Source organism: Vidua chalybeata, chromosome 2 (genome assembly GCF_026979565.1).
Source record: "Vidua chalybeata isolate OUT-0048 chromosome 2, bVidCha1 merged haplotype, whole genome shotgun sequence".
Taxonomy (NCBI): Eukaryota; Metazoa; Chordata; class Aves; order Passeriformes; family Viduidae; genus Vidua; species Vidua chalybeata.
Genome location: NC_071531.1, coordinates 13,231,171 through 13,249,245, shown reverse-complemented (window position 1 = coordinate 13,249,245; position 18,075 = coordinate 13,231,171). Strand labels below are relative to the sequence as shown.

The 18,075-nt window shown below is 45.0% G+C and overlaps 2 protein-coding genes across 5 annotated transcripts in view; one reads left to right on the top strand and one right to left on the bottom strand.

Annotated features, from left to right (window-relative positions):
* Positions 1–5,078, bottom strand: part of PCYT1B (phosphate cytidylyltransferase 1B, choline) — a 31,589-nt gene extending 26,511 nt beyond the window's left edge. For all 4 annotated transcript variants that reach the window (XM_053934494.1, XM_053934495.1, XM_053934496.1 and 1 more), the window contains exon 1: positions 4,895–5,078. In XM_053934494.1, the coding sequence (XP_053790469.1) occupies positions 4,895–4,996 (102 nt within the window). In that variant the 5' untranslated portion in view covers positions 4,997–5,078. The remainder of the gene's footprint in view (positions 1–4,894) is intronic.
* Positions 5,079–17,162: 12,084 nt separating this feature from the next.
* Positions 17,163–18,075, top strand: part of POLA1 (DNA polymerase alpha 1, catalytic subunit) — a 183,966-nt gene continuing 183,053 nt past the window's right edge. The window contains 1 exon segment of the mRNA XM_053935948.1: positions 17,163–17,306. Within this exon segment, the coding sequence (XP_053791923.1) occupies positions 17,276–17,306 (31 nt within the window). The 5' untranslated portion in view covers positions 17,163–17,275.

The window sequence follows — 18,075 nt, the reverse complement described above, 5'->3', positions numbered from 1 at the left end:
ACTGAAGTAAACAGATGGCAGACCCCCTGTCATAACATCACGTGAGAGAGAAACAGATGCATGGGACACTTTTTAACCACAATAAACTTGCCCTACATTAATCATTGGCTCCTGTGATTAAAATTGCCTTCCAGTGATATGTGCAAGATGAATATGAAGATCTATGAAAGCTCATGGAAATAAAACACTAAAATGATTCTAGGAGTTGCATCAGAACCTCTTAAAACATTCTTTGTAAATATGAAGGGATGAAAATACAGGAATTCAAAGCATGCACACTTTCCTTGCAATTATTTCAGATTTTGTTTTTGAGTTTATTGCTTAAAAGCATCATTAAGAAATTGTCTAAAGTAGAGTGACTCCTTGAACCATTATATAGCTCCAGTGTGTACAAATACTAAAATGTTCTCCTCTACTCTTCAATAAAATAAAAAAAGTAATAGTGTTTTTCAAATGTACTTGAATTATTGGAAAAAAAATTGAATTCATGTACTCTCATTTTCTCTAAAAAATCAAGAAAATAAACAAAATGGCTAAAGCAGCTGATACCTAAAATTATATGGGTCACATTCAGTTGTACTTGAGTCTCATTCTCCAAGTGCTATAGATTCAGTGGCCCCAAGATACTTAATACCTGATTCCTATTGACCTGTAAAAGCCTGTAGCCTCTGAATCTCACAACTCCACAGAAGTAAATGTGGACTTTGGAGCAGTCCTGGGATTGCAAGGGTGAACCTCAAGTGGCCCTGACACTTGCAGTGCCTTGGCAGAACATGGTTTATCTGCCATATGGACAGATGAAGTATCCAGCTAATCTGTCCTTGCAATGATGATGAAAAAAAGCTCCCAATAAACTATTTGGGTACTTCCACACAGGGCCCCAGTGCCATTTCCTGTACAAGAAATGAGAGCTGGCCACAGTTTCAGCTGCCTGACAACAGACATCCAAGGGTAGTACGAATGTCACATACCCTTGAACAGCCCAGTATTTTGGGGATAGCACTGCCTATGGCAGAGCAGACAGAACAAAAATCATTTAGCTGCTTCTTTACATCATCTTAAAGATAGATTCACTTTAAATTAATGAAAACTGCTGCTTAATTCCTCCTGCCTTGCCCTCTACCCACCAATGTGCCTGTGAGCACAGGCTGAACCAACCACATGCCTACCTATCTACTCCCTCTCCTCCCCTGTAATTCACCCCAGCTAATTCAGGTGGGTTTCTGCTTATCTGGTTTCTTAAATTAAGCACTGTGATAGAAATCCATGTTGCATTGCCCTGCATTCCCTCAACTTATCTAACCCTCAGTTAGGCTCTGACAGTTTTGAAAGTAAGACATTGGTTCCCAGGTCCTAAGAGTACTTTATCACGTTTCCACTGATGCCCATGTTGGAAGACAGAGACATGAAATAGAAGGAAAAGAAGCTCTCAGTGTGTTCAAGGGAAAGATGAGACCAAGCAGTACATTCTGAAGTTTTTTTTCAAGTAAGTTTCAATGTGTATTTGGGTTTGCTTTATCTGCAGCGCTATCCTTATAAACTGCCATTGTTTTCTTTTATGAAAGATGTTGCATAGAACTGTCTTCCTGAACAAAGTGTGTTGAAATGCCTGTTTGTTTCTTTCACAGGATTGGTAATTTTCAAACAAAACACCAATCTTTCAAGGAGGTACACACACCAGGGACCAAAGTGAAACTCTTGATCCCAAGTGACTTAAACACATTATAAAAAAATAAGCAAATAATTTCACAAAGTTTTGTATTTCCTCTTTGTCATTTCTTGCTATGGTATCTCACAGTTAAACTAAGAGCTTTCTTTTTTAGTACTGATGCACATGGGCAAACCCTAAGGGCAGGATTCCCAGGCTGAGATCCACAGCCCAGCAGCACTCTGCAGCTTACTGAAAGTTATCCAGGGACAACTGCCATGCCATGAATGAGTGGCATGGTATGACTAGGGGTCATGTTTATCCCACTGAAAACAGTGAAGCCCCCATAACCACGGGTATGCTGAGGATGAAAAATATGAATGGGACTGCAGCAGATGAGAACATGGCCTAAGACAGCAGTTTGGTCCAGATGAGAAAAGGGATAAATGCGAAAGGATGCAAACCAGGATTGGAGAAATGCTATTTGCGAGGAGTTTTTTCTTGACTACAGAACTCCTAAAATCACCACTATGGATAAAACCTGTGACTCCAGTGGGTTTGTTTCTCTGCTGTGCATTGAGACCAAGACCTGTGGAGTCACTCAGACATTTTCCTGGCATTAGGATACATGGAAGCTGAGAACATAAAGAAGGCAAAGATTAAGTCAGAGATGGAGCAGAGGAATTGACTGAATCAACACAAATGCTCATTAATGCTCCAGCTGGTTAAGAAAATGCACAGAGTGTCTTGGGAAAAAATTAATGGCAATTTATAATTACAACAGTACCAGGCACTAGAAAACATCAGGTTTCAATAGACATTGAAACGTACCCTAGAACTGCCTTCAATGTCCACTGATTTCCTGATCTTTGAAGGACACAACACTGTAACATTTAGTGCTAATGTAACAGCTCCTGACAAACTAGCAGACTTCATTGCCTAAAGCCAGAGGTCTAATGGCAGATATCCATTACAAATATTCACAGTTTTACGGCTTTAAAGAAATAATTCCTGTTTCAATGAAAAGGACGACAACAGTTTCAGAAAAGAACCAATCCCTTTTCACCTTCTAAAATTTGAGGTGATTTCTCAAGAAAAACTGATTCCTACAACTTCCCCATATATAACCTGAAAGCCCAGATAATTAATTTTAGAGATGTGCGAGAACCAATGAACAGCATTAAGAAGTCATCTGTAAATATTACAGACTTGCCACCAGTTATATCATTCTGAAGTACCAGAGCCATCCTGAGGTACCATCCCGAGGTCCAAAAATATTAAAACGTTACCTGAGACACCCTCTTTCCTTCACACTAATAATCTAGGTGACAAGGTTACTGGCCCACTACTGCACATGCTGCCTTCAAAGGATGAGATCAGATGAACTACTGAAGATCTTAAAAAAGATCAGATACGAACTTGATGTGCATGTTATTAAACTGTCTGTCAAGGAGTGATTCACTTTAACTCTTCAGAACACCCACCCTTAATTTTTCTCACTTCAGACACTTCTTGACTACACTTTTTTTGCCTCGCTCTCTATGCCCTGAGTTCAGTGTATTGCATTACACTTCACCAGGCAACCTTTTTTTTTTTAGCCTGAAGATAACACAGCTCTGATGACTGATGAGGTATCACTTCATAAGGAGACACTTTCTACAAATATTTATTGAAAATGTTTCCATTGTCCATTATTAGTACTCAGGAAGATCTAAAACATCATAATGAATTCCTGTTTCATTCATGTACTCTGTCACCTAAATTCCACAGAAATTATACCAGAATGCATGATACTGTAAATACTGGTATCATACTGTCACTCCTTTCTTTAAAATCTTTTAAAGTGTCAGACTACACAGAGTAATATATTCAAACAGGTTGTTATATCTGAGCTTTTGACAGAGAAATCTTAGACAGCCTGTACCATGCAGTAACTGCCCATGCAGTAACTACATGTGAGCTAACTTTCTCTATTAAAACAGCTCCAAAAGCCTTCCATGAACAAATTAACAGTCCTCTTTAAAGCTGAATCTAATTATAACATGAGCAAGAAAAAAACATTAATTTAGGTCAGCTCCAATGACTGTTGCTATTTCTTGTCATATCAGAACAATGTCTCTGTCTCAACTATAGTGTTAAATTTAATTACTGAAGTTTGATGTTTAAATATGTTTTAATTAGCACTGTGACTGAATTCTGGTGTTAAATCATCTAATTTCCAGTACTAAACTGTTGCATACATCATGCATTCTCACATCTTGACACTGCCTCCACAATTCTGTGGTTGCATTTATGTATTGCCGTTATTAACTTTCTACCACCTTGCCAATGGTGCATACCATGCTGAGGTAAGGAGAGATCTTTCCTGATGGGAATAATAACAGATTTAAATAAGAAGCAAGGAAACACTCAAAATTTTAAATGAGCACATGAAAAGAAGGACAGCTCTCAGAACCTGAACTCTTGGGGTACAGCAGCCTTGTAAAGTTGCCTACAAGGTCTGAGGGAATCTTTAAGCAAACAACATCAGAGGAGTTATTTCAAGTATCATTCTCCCGGCCCTCCCTCATTCTCCTGTCCCCCCAAAAACCGCAGCTCTCCGAGACTCTCTTCTTCCTTACACATCCTGAGTCGAACGGGCAACTCCTCACTGGACTCTTAAAGTTGAGAAAAGCGGGATTTGCCGTTCCTGAGCGCAGTAACCCGTCCGAGACCCGGCCTGCAGGGCAGCGCGGGTCCGGGCGGTCACCGAGGAGCCCCCGGGGGCTGCCATTCCCGGCGGGAGCGGCACCGGAGAGGCTGGGACCGGCCATCGCTCCCCGCCGCCGGCTCCTTGGAGGGCGGGCCGCTCCTTTACATTCACTACTGGGAACAGGCAGCTTTTTAGATCTTAAAACGGCTTGGCCATCACACGCCTCCCGCCGCCGCTCCCGCCACTCGCGCACATGTGGCAGCCGCGGCGATGCCCGGGCGCGCCCGGACCCGTCGGGAGCGCGGGGAATCCGGGCTTTTAACGGGCGGACCAGGAATCCCGCCTGGCTGTCACCGCACTGCCCCGGGTTCTTGCACGGCACGGCACAGCCCACCTCGGACAGCCTTCGCTCGCCCTTTCTCTGGCGTTGTACAAAGGGACCCGCCGTGAGGCGGCACCGGCCGCCCGGGGGCTCCCTCCCTCGCCCCCGGCCCAGCGGCCCCGCAGCACCCGGGGCAGCTCCAGCGGGCGGGCCGCGGCCGGGCCCGACTCACCAGGCGCGGCTGTGGGCAGGTGTGTTCCAGCTCCTCCATGGTCTCGGAGGGGGATTTGGGGATGCCTCTTCCTGACTCAGCACCGGCCGCACGCACTGGCATGGCCGCCGCCCGGGCCCGCCCGGCGCGGGGGGTCTCCCCGGGAGCCGCCCGGGGGCTCGGCCGCTCGCGTCGCCACGGCAACCGGCGGGCCCCGCCCCGCTCTGCGCGCGCGGGGGTGGGGCCGGCCGATTTGCATGCGGGCTCCTGGTTGGCTGCTGCCCCGCCGCGCCACCGCGCGCTGCCCACGGCGGCTCCGCGGGCGGGCCCCGCCCCCGCGAGTCTCAGGAGGCCGGAATGGGCCAGGCTGGAGCGGGGCGCGGGCCGCGGCTCCGAACTCCCGGCTCGAGCAGGGCCGTCCCACAGCACATGGCACAGGACTGCGTCCAGAACATCTCCAGGGAGAGACACTGCACAACTTCTCTGGGCAATATGTTCCACTGACCGGTCACCTGCACAGTGAAGAAGTTCTTCCTCATGTTCAGGTAGAACTTCCTGTGCATCAGTTTCTGCCCGTTGCCTCTTGTCCTAAGCTTGGCAACCCCGAGAGGAGCCTCCAAAAGGCTCCGTCCTCTTGGCGCCCCCCGCCCATAAATATCTATTTACACACATTAATGAGGTTCCCTCTCAGTCGACTCTTGCAGACACTGAACAGGCCCAACTTCCTCATCTTTTCTTTGCTAGAGAGGTACTCCAATCCCTTAATGATATTTGTTGTGTTCCACTGGACTCCAGGATCTCCATGTCTCTCTTGTCCTGAGGAGCCCAGAACTGGACACAGCCCTCCAGATACACTCATCTCACTGGGGCTGAGTGGAGGGGCAGGATCATCTCCCTGGCCTGCTGGCAACGCAGTTCTTATGCACCCCAGGATCCCGCTGGCCCTGTTGGCCACAGGGGCACTGCTGTCCCAAGCCCCGAACCGTGTTCCGAGCACGGCAGGCGCGGTCAGTGCCGGAGCGGTGCGGGCCTTCGGGAGGCAGCGCCGCACCAGGAGCCGCATCGGTGTGTCCGCCCCGACCCTGGGCGCGGCTGCACAGCCGGGCCGGGCGGCCTCGGTAGCCCACTCACAGCGAGCCGCGGTGAGGTTTGGCTGGTTCAGGAGCAGCCGAAGCGGGGCGGTGCTGACCGGACAGCTCCCGCCTGCCGCGGGGCGCCCGCACCGCCGGGCTGCCCGAGAGCGCCAGCCCGCTCCCCTGCCCGCAGAGGAGCACGGGGCTGGGAGTACCAAATTCTTGGTGCTGAAAAAATTAATTGCCTTTCAGTGAAAGCTATTATAACAGTTTTGGCAAAAGCGTCGTTCTTTCTGCTGAGAGATGGATAAAGAACATGGCTGTAATGGTAGCAGCTCTCTCTAAGTGCAGCAAAATGCTTCTAATCATAGGCAAATTCAGAATTCCCAGGCTCTTCACATGGAACCTGGCTCACACTTGCCCAGGAGCCACGACTACATCTTTGGTTGTGCTGTACAGCTGCTTCAACACACACAACTGTAGCTTCTACACTGCTGAAGTGAAATTACCATCCTTCTTGCTCTTAAATAGCATGAGAATATGACCCAGATAGTATAAAGCCAAAACATTTTTAGAACAGAGAGGCTTCATTGGCTATTGTTAACCTTCATAGAATCAAAAAAGTGGATTTCAGTAATACTTAGCTTCGGTGGGCACTGTCAATATTGTTTTTAAAAATCAGACTTCATCAGAGGACACGAGCATCTAAGGCCATCCAGACCGTGAGGAGTTAAAAGAGAATTGTGCCTCAGGGTCTTTCCCCTTGAGACCTGAATTTCAAACGTATTTATCTTCTACACATCTTCAAAGAAAACCAAGTGTAATACAAAAATGTATGAACTATGTGAAAAGGAAAGGGGTAGATAAGTAAAAAAGAGGAAATAAGAAAGAAAGTAGAAAGAAAAGAGAATGTAAAAAAAAAAAAAGAATGAGACAGCTGTCAAGAAAAAAGGAAAATACATGCCAAAAGAGGTGGCTGAGCAAGAAAAACAGGTAGCCAAACTAAGTGAATCTCACAGCTGAATCTATTCCTTATTAACTAAGTTCCTTTATCAGTGATTCTGGAAGAACTACTCACACATTATGGAAAGCATACTCAAGGGAAATGATTAAACCATGATTAATGCAGCACTCGGCCTGAAATTTGTAGCTCATTTTCTTAGGGGAAATATTTGCAGGAGTGTTACGCTGTTAGAAGAATATTTGGACAGCACAGATGAGCAGTGCTAGGACTGGAGCAGCCAGAGGTAGCAGGCAGCCCTTTTATAAACCCAACCACATATGCCAGCTCTTCAGGTATTGGTGCTGGTGTCCTGAAGGTGTAGCACCAGGTATGGACATATCCAGGGTGAGTGTCCAGCCCTCCCTGATCAGGCAGGTGCACGGGAATAGAGATGAAAGGAAAGCAGACTTTCTTGAAGTTGGATGATTGCCAATATACTGGAAATGTAAATTCCCTTGCCTTCTATTTCTTTTGAGTATGAAAGGCCGAATTTCGTCTCTGCTTTCATGCTGAGAGTGTGCTATTGATTCCAGATGCAGTTTGATTCATCTTCTCTACAGATAGGTTTTTCCATATACATGTAACATTACAGAATGATGTCTCTCTTGTGGTAGTCTTATCATCTAGCTAAGCTGAGCCAGAATTTCAAAGTGGAAGTGGAATACTTTTCATGCTGCTTATTTAATTTCTATCTCTGGTAAATACTTTATGTATTCTGTCCTTCTGTTTGAAGAGCATGAAAAAAAAATAATGTGTACCTCATTACAAGAGAGAGAGAGGAAGTTGAAATAATGACAGAGAGAAGGATGTAGGGTCTGTCATGTCTGTCCAAATGGAATTTGTCTAAAAATCTTAGTCAACATATTGGATATCTTGAATATCTTGTATCCTTAACTGCATCTTCTAGCTGTTGGGGCTAAATGAGCTTTCAAAAGGCTGGAGTGTGTCTTTACTCTCTAAAATAAATAAATACAAATTAGGTTTGATTGGAAAAGCTCAACAGATGGTCTTCTGTGAATCCTTACAAGTCAGCCAGCTTTTAAAAGAACAGTGGAGCAAGGGGCTCCACTGGGGGGGGGAGGTTCATGCATCTAATTTATTTTCTGTAACCAATATCCTGTGCCAGGCTGCTCACAGTCTCCTGGGCAGCTCCTGCCACTTCTTCACAAGTTACAGGGACATATCACCATAGGCTTTAATGACTGAGCCCTTTGCAACAGCTGCTTGGGTTGAATAGACATCTGATGCATAAAAATCTTGTCCCAGGGTGTACAAATTACAGGTAAACAAGCCAGGAAACCACAATCCCAATCCTCCTACCACTAATTTCAAGGTCTGAATTGAACAGGCACCAAACAGGAAAAACTTCAGTTGTTAGGAGGATTCCACCTGATATGTAGTGGTTTGGGTTTTTTTAATACAGAACTTCAGTTCTCAAACTGCAACAATTAATTATAAAAGATTTTTTTAAAATCTGTTTAGATATTACATTTGAATCCTCCAATTTCTCAAACTGAAAGTATGATCCCTCTCTGAGCTTCATGGATCTCAAGCACCAGTTATCACTGCAGAATTTGCATTTAAAATGGTCTTTGCCTGAGAGAGGCTGCAAAAGTCTTCTGACTTATAATTGAGTCAAAATGAAGACAAGCAGACCCTCACATAATTTCTGTTCCAAAGTCATCAGGAAACTGAAAAAAAAAAACCTGTGTGGTTAAATAGCGTTTGACTTCAAAGAAAAGCATCTACAAGAAAACAGAATAAATTACTGACTATTTAACTGATGAGCTTTAATAAATTTTGCTTCAATGGATATATTTTGGATATTGAAGGTTTTAACTGAAAGACTTCATAAAGTCAACTGCAAGACTTTGTAAGATTCTGTGTTTCTATGTGTGTATATGTGTACGCATGAATCCCTGCATTTATGTATCTATGTATCTGTCAATGTCTTGCTAATTCTAGACATGCTAGAATTAATAGTCAAAAATAGCAGAAAAAGATACCTTTTTGCTGAGAGGATCAATTAGTTAAATCATATATTTTTAGACTGAGATTAAAACCCTACAATGGTTGATAGTTTTTCCCACCTATTGTGTAGGTGGGAAAAAAAAAAGGTAGAGAATGAAGGGTATGAATTAAACTACACCCTATAGGTTTTCATCGTCTCCAACACCAATCACTTGGCTGCTTCCATATAATGTTGGCTGATACTGTAGCTTTAATTAATTTTTAAGAGCAGTTCATAATTCCAGTGGAATGCACAACACTTAAAACTATACTATTTTTGTCAGAATAAATAAAAAAATATTTACTATTTATGAAATAGTCTTATAAAATGTATGCAGATTAAATCCACAGATTTTTTCTATATGAAATGACAGTCCATAAATTATGAAAAGTAAAAACATAGTATTTGGTACAGCGTGATTTTATAGCTGGTTCTTTCCTCGATTCTTTAGTGAAGATATGGTGTTTAATAAAATCAATGTTCTCAGGATATTTGTATAGAATCAAATTTGTCAGTCTTTATATTAGAGTTTAACTAAAAATGTCATGTTAATCCTGATATGGTTTACATGTAAATCATCCAAAATATACAAATTCTTGAAAATAGTGGCCTTTGGTGATGCCATTCATCTATGTTTTGTAGCACTGTTTTGAATAAGTGGGATTACCCACTTTGGGAGAGGTTCTTTGTGTTCTTGCTCTTTCATGAACTACTTTTATAAGCACTTCTGAAGAAAATGGTGAGAAATCATGGTTGGGTTTTGTCCAAGAGGGATCTGTCTTCATTTCACTCTTCCCAAGTCAGAGAGATGGTCACTTAGTGTAGGAAATGTTAAGTCAGTCTGTCCCATTATTAGATTGTCCTTGCTAATTTTAATAATCCATCTTTTACTTATTGAGTGAATGTTGTTAGGGGAGGTTGAGGGATTCTCAGCAGTGACACTTTACTGATGGATGGTCAGAGGTTAGCACTTAGATTAGCTAATCTCTGTTGGTCCTTCCCTTCTCAGAACCCAAATTATCTATTTAATCCACGCTTAACACTGTTCACTTTTACCAGAAAGTTTTTCCGAATGTCTGATCTGAACCTCTATTGCTGCAAACTACTGCCACTGCTTGCTTTTGCTACTGAACACAGAGAACAGATTTACTCTCCTTGGCTTTTGTATGACTACTGTGGTTAAGATTTTGAAACAATAGTTTGAGGATTTGGAATAGAGTGCTGATATTCAGCAGGCAGGCTGGTACTTCTGTTACATGTCTCTTGACTTTTCTAGACTAAACTGTCCCAGCTGCAATAATTTCTCATAGGTGATATGTTATAATCTTTCTATTATCCTCCCTGCTCTATTTTGGGTTCTCTGTAGATTTCTTACAGAGTGGTGCAAGCACAGGACTATAGCTGCAACTTTACTGCTAGAAATACAAGAAATACAATGCTGGATGCTATAGATATCTCTATATATCTCAGTATAAATCTTTTCTGAATGATTCCTATTTTCTGCCCTCCTTCTCACTGTTACAGATAAAATATAATTTAAGAAAAATCTCTTTACTATTTACATTTAAACTGTGTCATTATCCCTTCTATCCCTTTTTCTCTTCTTCTGGCTTTCCAGATAAGCACTCCAATCTCCTTAAATCCTCACAAAGCTAAGACTACCTTTCTTGAACATATTTGTATTGCATTCACTTCTATCCATTTTCAATCTCTCTGGTGCCTTCTTTACCGCCAACTCAATTTCAGACTTCTTGGACTGATCATCAGTATTCTGTCACACTATATTTTCCAGGATTACAAGTCTCCAATATTTTTTTTCTCTCCACTGTTCCTGTCAACCTTTATCTTTCCATTTGTCAATGTTTCACGCAAGGGCATTCACAGCTTTTTCCCCATACCATTCCAAATACAAACCTGCCAAGTGAAACATAACAAATCATACTGTAAATGGCACTTCAGTGATGGTTAGGGGTTCACATTAATATTTTGGGTACCAAAAACTTAATAACTGGAGGGTTTCATAATCTGGGTAAAGACACACACTTTGTTTAAAGCAATACACCTACTTTATGCACTGTAAAATGGCTATCTGGAAGCTAGTATAGCTTTTACTAGTTATTATCTGAATGCCTCTTCCTGTAACAGCTTCTTCCATTTGTCCTGAACTAAGGTAGACCAAGTACCAAACCTAACTGGAAAGACCTTTTCTCTCAGGTTGACATTTACTTTCCTGCTAGTGTCCACAGGAAGAATCAAAAGCTGGACTTGAAAGGAATTAAAAATTTGTGACTTGCTAGTGTTGGGAAGCAAGATCAGATGCCACTGGAACAGCAACCCACAAGGAGACACTACCACTAGGCCTGACCTAACTTGTGTTTCTACCTTGCCTGCGGTGATGAGGCAGGTCCAAAATCTTGTATGATGATCTTGGCTGGGCGTGACAGCTCATCCTGCCTGGGTCTGTAGGATGTAGTCCTGGGTGTCAAATCCCTGACCCTCACCAGCCCTATCATGTCATTGTCTCCTTGTCCTCATGGAGCAGCTGCCCCTTGCTACACCCTGACAGCTAGATCAGGCCTTCCTAAGTCCTGAGTTGAGCACAGTGGGGCCTGGCCCATGGCTGTATGGGATCTTCTGCAATTCCTCCTGTCCCATCAGCTTGACTGGCTTTGGTGTCCTCATTTACTGGCCCCCTGTCCAGCCCCAGTTCCTCAGTAAACCTCCTCTCAGAGCCCATCTGGCAGCCCCCTGGGTCTGGCCACCCTCTAGTTCCATCTGCTGTAGCCCCTTTCCAGGCCATTGTCCCTGCCCTGGTTGAGTGTCCATAAAGTTATTCACTGACAACCTGCACCAGCTGAATCCCTCTCCCCATTCTGAGCTATCAGGTGTGAGGACACACCTTGTTTGTGGGGAATGGGAGTTGCTGTCAAGGCTGTGAGGGCACTGATAGTCCTAACCAAACCTCACTCGGCTCCCCTGCCCTCTGCTCATGGGCTCTGAGTTCTGGCCTGTGCTGTTGGTCCTTGCTGGAGCTGAGCTGCAGGAGTGTTGGTCTCCATCCAGCTCAGCCACAGCTGCACCCCTGGCTCCCTAGCCTGACCTGGAACCTGCCTTGTTTAATGGACTTGTTTGGTGAGTCCCCAGTGGAAGTGTTCAAGACCAGACTGAACTGGGCTTTGAGCAATCTGGTCCAGTGGAAGGTGTCCCTGCCTGTGACACAAGGGTTGGAACTAGATCACCTTTAAGGTTCCTTCAAACCCAGATCATTCTACAACTTGCCTAGTGATCACTGGGTTGCATCTGACCCAGGCTACCATCACTGGACCTGACCCTGAATTGTGTTTCTGGTTTGTTTTGAGACCAGTCTCATCGCCATGGACTTGTCCCGGCTGATCCTGACTCCCATCTCCAGGCTGCCCCGCTCACAGTCCTCAGGCTGGGGGAAAAGGCCCCAGCTTCCTGCCAGGCTCCCCTACTGCAGGGAGCACTTGGCCCTTGCTGCCTCCCCACAGTGTGAGCACAGCCTTCCCCAGCACCACTCCAGCACCAGAGCTGTCAGGATTGCCACAAGGATTTGCAGCATCTCACGATGCTGTCCTCCTTTCTGCCAAAGGGATCCGAAATAGTGAATGCTGAGAGTATTCACCCATTGAAGCACATTTGATCTTCAGCCAGGTCTTGAAATGTAACAGCCTCTCTGCAATAATGTTCTGCTTATACATTAATTGTTCATTTCTGTGCAATTGTAAAAGAGAGTGCTGAAAGTAGTTAAAACAGAGACTTTCATGCTGTGGCAATAACTATGCTCTTGAATACCATTGGCACCAGACTTAATTCTTAGACATTATAATTATGTGAGGGCTCATTTTCTGTGAGTTTGCTCTCACTTGTCTTCCCTATTTAATGTACATTATAATATTTTGTACTTTTCTTCTAGGCTTGAATAGGAACATTGTATTAGGCAAGCAGGTGATGAGATTCTGTTCTCTGTTCCAGTTAGCATAATTTCACCAATTCTGGTCCAGTTACTAGGACTTCCTGTAATTTAACTGCAATCAGAATTGAATTGTGTTTGTTTAAGAAAGAAAAAAAGTGTCTCTGAATGTTTGCTCCATGGACGTTTTCTGTTGTAATGGAGAATAGTGTGAGTTCTTTTTTCTATTTCATGTTTTTATTTCAGAGCCTTAATATCCTAATAACAACTTTATTCTCTTCATCCTGTTGTTAGCAAGTAACTCAGATAGGAAATTAGAAAATTTTAATTTATAAAACTAGTTTTAATAATTTCTTTAGGAGTTTAGTACCCCAAACAGTTAAACAATTCTTGTTGAAATGTCACATGCATAGCACAGTTTAGTAAGCAGCTGAAGAAGTGGTCGGAGCTGGATGAAATTAGAAAGAAAAACTTTAATATAATTTAGTGATAATGTGCATTAATTCAGAGCAATGTAAAGATTAAAAGTAAGATAATGAAATATTCCATGTTTGTAGGAAACATACACATAGAACATATACACTCACATCTTGAGTAGCATGCACACACACACAATTCTCCACAAAGATAGTCTGTACTTAACAGCATTTTGAGGTAGACATAGTACAGCTGAATTTGCTATTTTGCTGTCATTCATTATTTACTGGCATTGTCTTTATACCACCACTCATTTTTTTCCTATCATCAAAAGCATTACCTACCATAATGTGTAGCGTCTGAATCTGAGAGTTTTAACTTTTTGTCCTACTGTTTTTGCAGCAGATCAAGTATGCTCTAATCATTAAAAGGAAGAAAACAAAATAATCCTCAATACAGTAATTATTTTGTCCATTTAACTTAGTATTGATACTATACTCCACTTGTAAATTCCTATGCTAATGTAAACTACTGTTTATATTATCTTGGAATGCTTGCAATGAGTTTACAGTATTTACTATTAATAACTTACATATTTAAATTACAGCTCTGAGAAAACAAAATAAAAATACATCTTTGTCACCTTTTGTTGAAATCTTGGAGTTTCCTGACCTTCTTCTTCTGTACTGTGTTTTTTGCTGCCTACCATCTTCGTTACTATGCTTGTCTTGCACTTTTCTCTGCAGCTATCACACTTGCCTCGAGGGAATCTTGTTGGCTCTGGACCACCAAAATTACCACTTCTTGTTCTTAAAAGACAATTGAGCAAAGGTCATGCCAAGTTGTTCTTGTATGGTTGTCCAAAGGAAGGTTAAAGATGAGCTCAAAGCAATCTGCTGTGATAAAGCCTTTAAGTCCCAGATCTTGCTGGGTTATTTTTCCTTCCCAAAGCAAAGCCCATCCCTTGCTCCCCCCACCTTTTATTTTTTTCTCCCTGCAGCATTTAAATATGCTTGTTATGCTGTGCTGTGGGAAACAGATGCATTCTTGTTATGGCCAGAGATGAATGTGAGGATTGAACGAGCACCCATGAAAAAGTCTTTTGTTTGATCTGCACTGTCCCACAGTGGAGCTATGGCAACAACTTCCGTTTGGGAAATTAACTGTATCACTGTGTACCGGCTCAAATCAGGGCATCACCTGAATGACAAACATGCCACTGTTCACATGACAGCTGACAAAGAGTATTGTTTCATTTTAATCAAAAGCATTCAAATCCAGCCAATTCAAAAATCCAAAGCATGTGAAGGCTAAGTATATGTGAAATGCACTGGTATTCTATTTTTGTTCAAACTGAAGAATTTAGAGATTATTAATAAAATAATGTTTATGTATTTTTACTCAAGTTTGTAGCTTAAAACTTGAGTAACTTCTGATTTTGAACTCCACATCACTCTTGGTGATTGTGCACATGTTTAAAAAAAGAAGCAAATAGTGCCACACTCCTGTGAAGAAGAGGCTGTGTGTAGGTGTTATTGGTTTAACCTGGCAGGCAGCAAAACAACACACAGCCACTCACTCTCCCACACACCTGAGTGGGATGTGGGAGAGAACTGGGGGAAAAAACCCAAAGTAAAGTATTGGGGTTGAGATGAAAACAGTTTAATAGGAGAAAAAAGGAAGAGAAAAGAAGAACAACAATAATTAGAATATACAGAGGAAGTGATGCACAGTGCTCACCACTCACTGACTGATCTCAGACAGTTTTGAGCAGTGGTCTCTGGCCAGTTTCCCCCCAGTTTATATACTGAGCACAACATCTTATGGTATGGAATATCAGCTGGGGTCAGCTGTCCTGGCTGTGCCTCCTCCCAGCTCCTTGTGCCATGCAGCCTCCTTGCTGGCAGGGAGGAGTTAGAAGCTGAAAAGCCCTTGACTTAGTGTAAACACTGCCCAGCAACAACCAAAACATCGGTGTGTTATCAGCATTATTATTTCCAGAATCCAAAACACAGCCCTGCACCAGTTACGAGGAAGAAAATTAACTCGATTGTGGTGGAAACCAGGCCAGCAGATCAGAGAGGCATTCTTCCTGTGGCTGTCAGTGTTTCCAAGGATGCATGTTTGCTACAGCTAAGCTGGCCTATTAACAAAGTACAGCTGAGAGGGGTCTCTCTTTCCCTGGCAATGGGCACTCTGGCTGTCATCCAGCCTCTTTCAGCACCACGGAGCTGCCACAGGTGGCTGGGGTCATTCTTCTGCTTCCACCTAAGATAGGTCCAGCACTGGGATAATATTGTACTAGCACCTGGGTATGTAAGTTTGGAGGATTGGGAGACTTTTTATTTCTCTTACCAATGCAAAGGAGTCCTGGTGGAGAAGGAAGGAAAGTAATTTTCATTTTCAGAACTATATAAATTCTCTCCTCCAGACAGTTGAAAACAATCAGTATATTCAGACTAAATAATATTAGCTCACATTTCTGCAACAGCAGAAAGAGCCCTAAGGAGAGAGCCCTGTGGTGCCACCTGCCTTTGCAAGAAGCTGGAGTCAGTGCCTGCATATTTTCATGACCAGTAAATGCTTTTCCACAAAATTCTACAAGTGATGGTGGTAGGTTTTCTGAGTAATGACTGGCCAGCAATGATGTTTTTGGACAAAATATCGAGGTTAATCTGTGGTGAAACAGTATGAACCCCATCAGTTTCCCTGGGTTTCTGAATGCACACACAGACAGACCCGAACCCTTTTAGAAGAGAGAACTTGTAACGCTTCAGTTGTCTTAATTGAAGCTTTTAAAACCTTTACCCATCTTTGTTTGAAACTGAAATATATATTTTTCTGGACACAGTCCTTGCTCCTCAGCTGAAGGCTGTTGTGTAAGTACTCTTGACACATTTGATGAAGCAAATATGTAGCATCAAAAGGAAGAGAACATACCCCACCTTCCCACCCTGACCAAGTCAGAGGTATGCAAGGACAAAGGTCTGGTGGGTCTTTTCTCAGAGCCTTCCACACATTTGGCCCCTTGAGATATCAGAAATCCAGTCTTAATCTTTTTTTTTTTCTTTCATTTGTAGTGAAGAAAGTAAAAAGGGGTTTGGAAAATAAGAGGGCATCCAATATTATATATATATATATAAACTGTATGTGCTAATAACTATATAAAATACATTTAACTATACACACACATATATATGTATAAAAATGTATTTTGTCACTAAGCTGACCAGCCACTATCTGCCTCTGTAAGACTCTTTAGAGTCATTTACTGAAGAAGTTCCTGGAAGTTGTGAGAGAGCATTATACCTAAATATGCAAAAATAAGACCATGGCTCCTACATATGTATTGTCATGATCAATATTCGACGTTCAGGGGTTACAGGTCGATGGAAACCGTGTGGGAAATCCTTGTTTCTCCTGCTGAGAACGTTGTTGCAGGTGATCCTTCACCCTCATCTTCCAGATTTTATCCAATTGGCACGAACCACCGCCTTCTCCCAGCTCAGGAAATTTATTGGATACGTGACATTTAATAGTGATGTATTTATGACAAGGCATTTAAACATGGCTTTGCCCCAACTGCGGCACCGGACCCGTACGGGCTACAGGCCCCTGCAGCGGAAGGAGCCCTGCTCAGATCCTTCAGACGCAACTCGCGGGACACCGCGGGCCCTGGCGCCAAAGGAACGCCTGCAAAGCGGCGGCCGCAGCAGCGGGCCCAGGCCCGGGCCGCGGCCCGGCGGCGCAGGCCTCTCGCAGGAAGCGGCTCCGCCCGGCGCCGAGCGGCGCTCCCGCCGCGGGCCCCGCGGGGGCGGGACGCGCCCGGGCCCTTCCCGCGGGCCGCGCTCCCTCCGCGCCCGGGGCGGCCCCGCCCCCGCGCCCGCTGATTGGCTGCTGCCCCGGCGGCGGCGCGCGGGGCTCCCGTCTCGCGCCACTTTCGGGAGCCTTTGGCGCGAGCGCCATGGCCGAGAGCGGCGCTCGGGGCCGGGACGGTGAGACCCGGGGGCGGCCGGGGGCCCCTGTCCTTGTCCTCGTCCTCGTCCTCCTGCCTGTCCCCGTCCCTCGCAGGCGCCGGCGTTTCGCTGTCAGGCAGGGGGCGACCGGGCAGCGGCGCTGGCGGCGGCGAGGGCGCGCGCACGGGGCGAGGGAGCGCGCGTGCGCGGCGGGCGGTCGGTCCGGTGGTCGTGGTGGGGGCGGACGGTGCCGGGCGCGGGTCCCGCGTCCCTCTGGGCGGCGCGGGCCGCCCCAGCGGCGGGACTCTCTCCGGGCGGGCGCAGAACGGGGAGCTCCGCCCGGGGACGGGCTCGGGCCGCACGGCCCCGCGCCGGCGGTGGAGCCTCGCAGGCTGGGGCGGCTCTCCCCGGTCGCGTCTCCGGTGGGAGCACTCTCAGCCCGGGGGGCAGCGGCGGGCGCGGGTGTTCCCGGCTGGGGCTGGAAACGCGCTTGTCCCGGAGGAGCGCATTGCCTGAGGCGCTGGCGTGCAGTAAAGGCGGAGGATTGACAGAAGATAAACGCGGCCGAAGCGACCCGCCTTTGCATGGAGCAGCAGGCAGTGCAAATGCCCCTTTTACCCCAGCCCTCAGCAATATAAATCCGGCCTTCTCTCAGCCAAGCTGCCGGGGTGCAGCTCTATTCGCAAGTTGATGTCCTGCTGCCACCAGGAGGGGACTGCCCTGCTCCTCTGGCCGCCTGGCCAGCCGTGGGTCTCCTCTGCCTGCACGGCGTATGCAGCTCCTGACACTGAGCCCGCAGCCCTGTCCC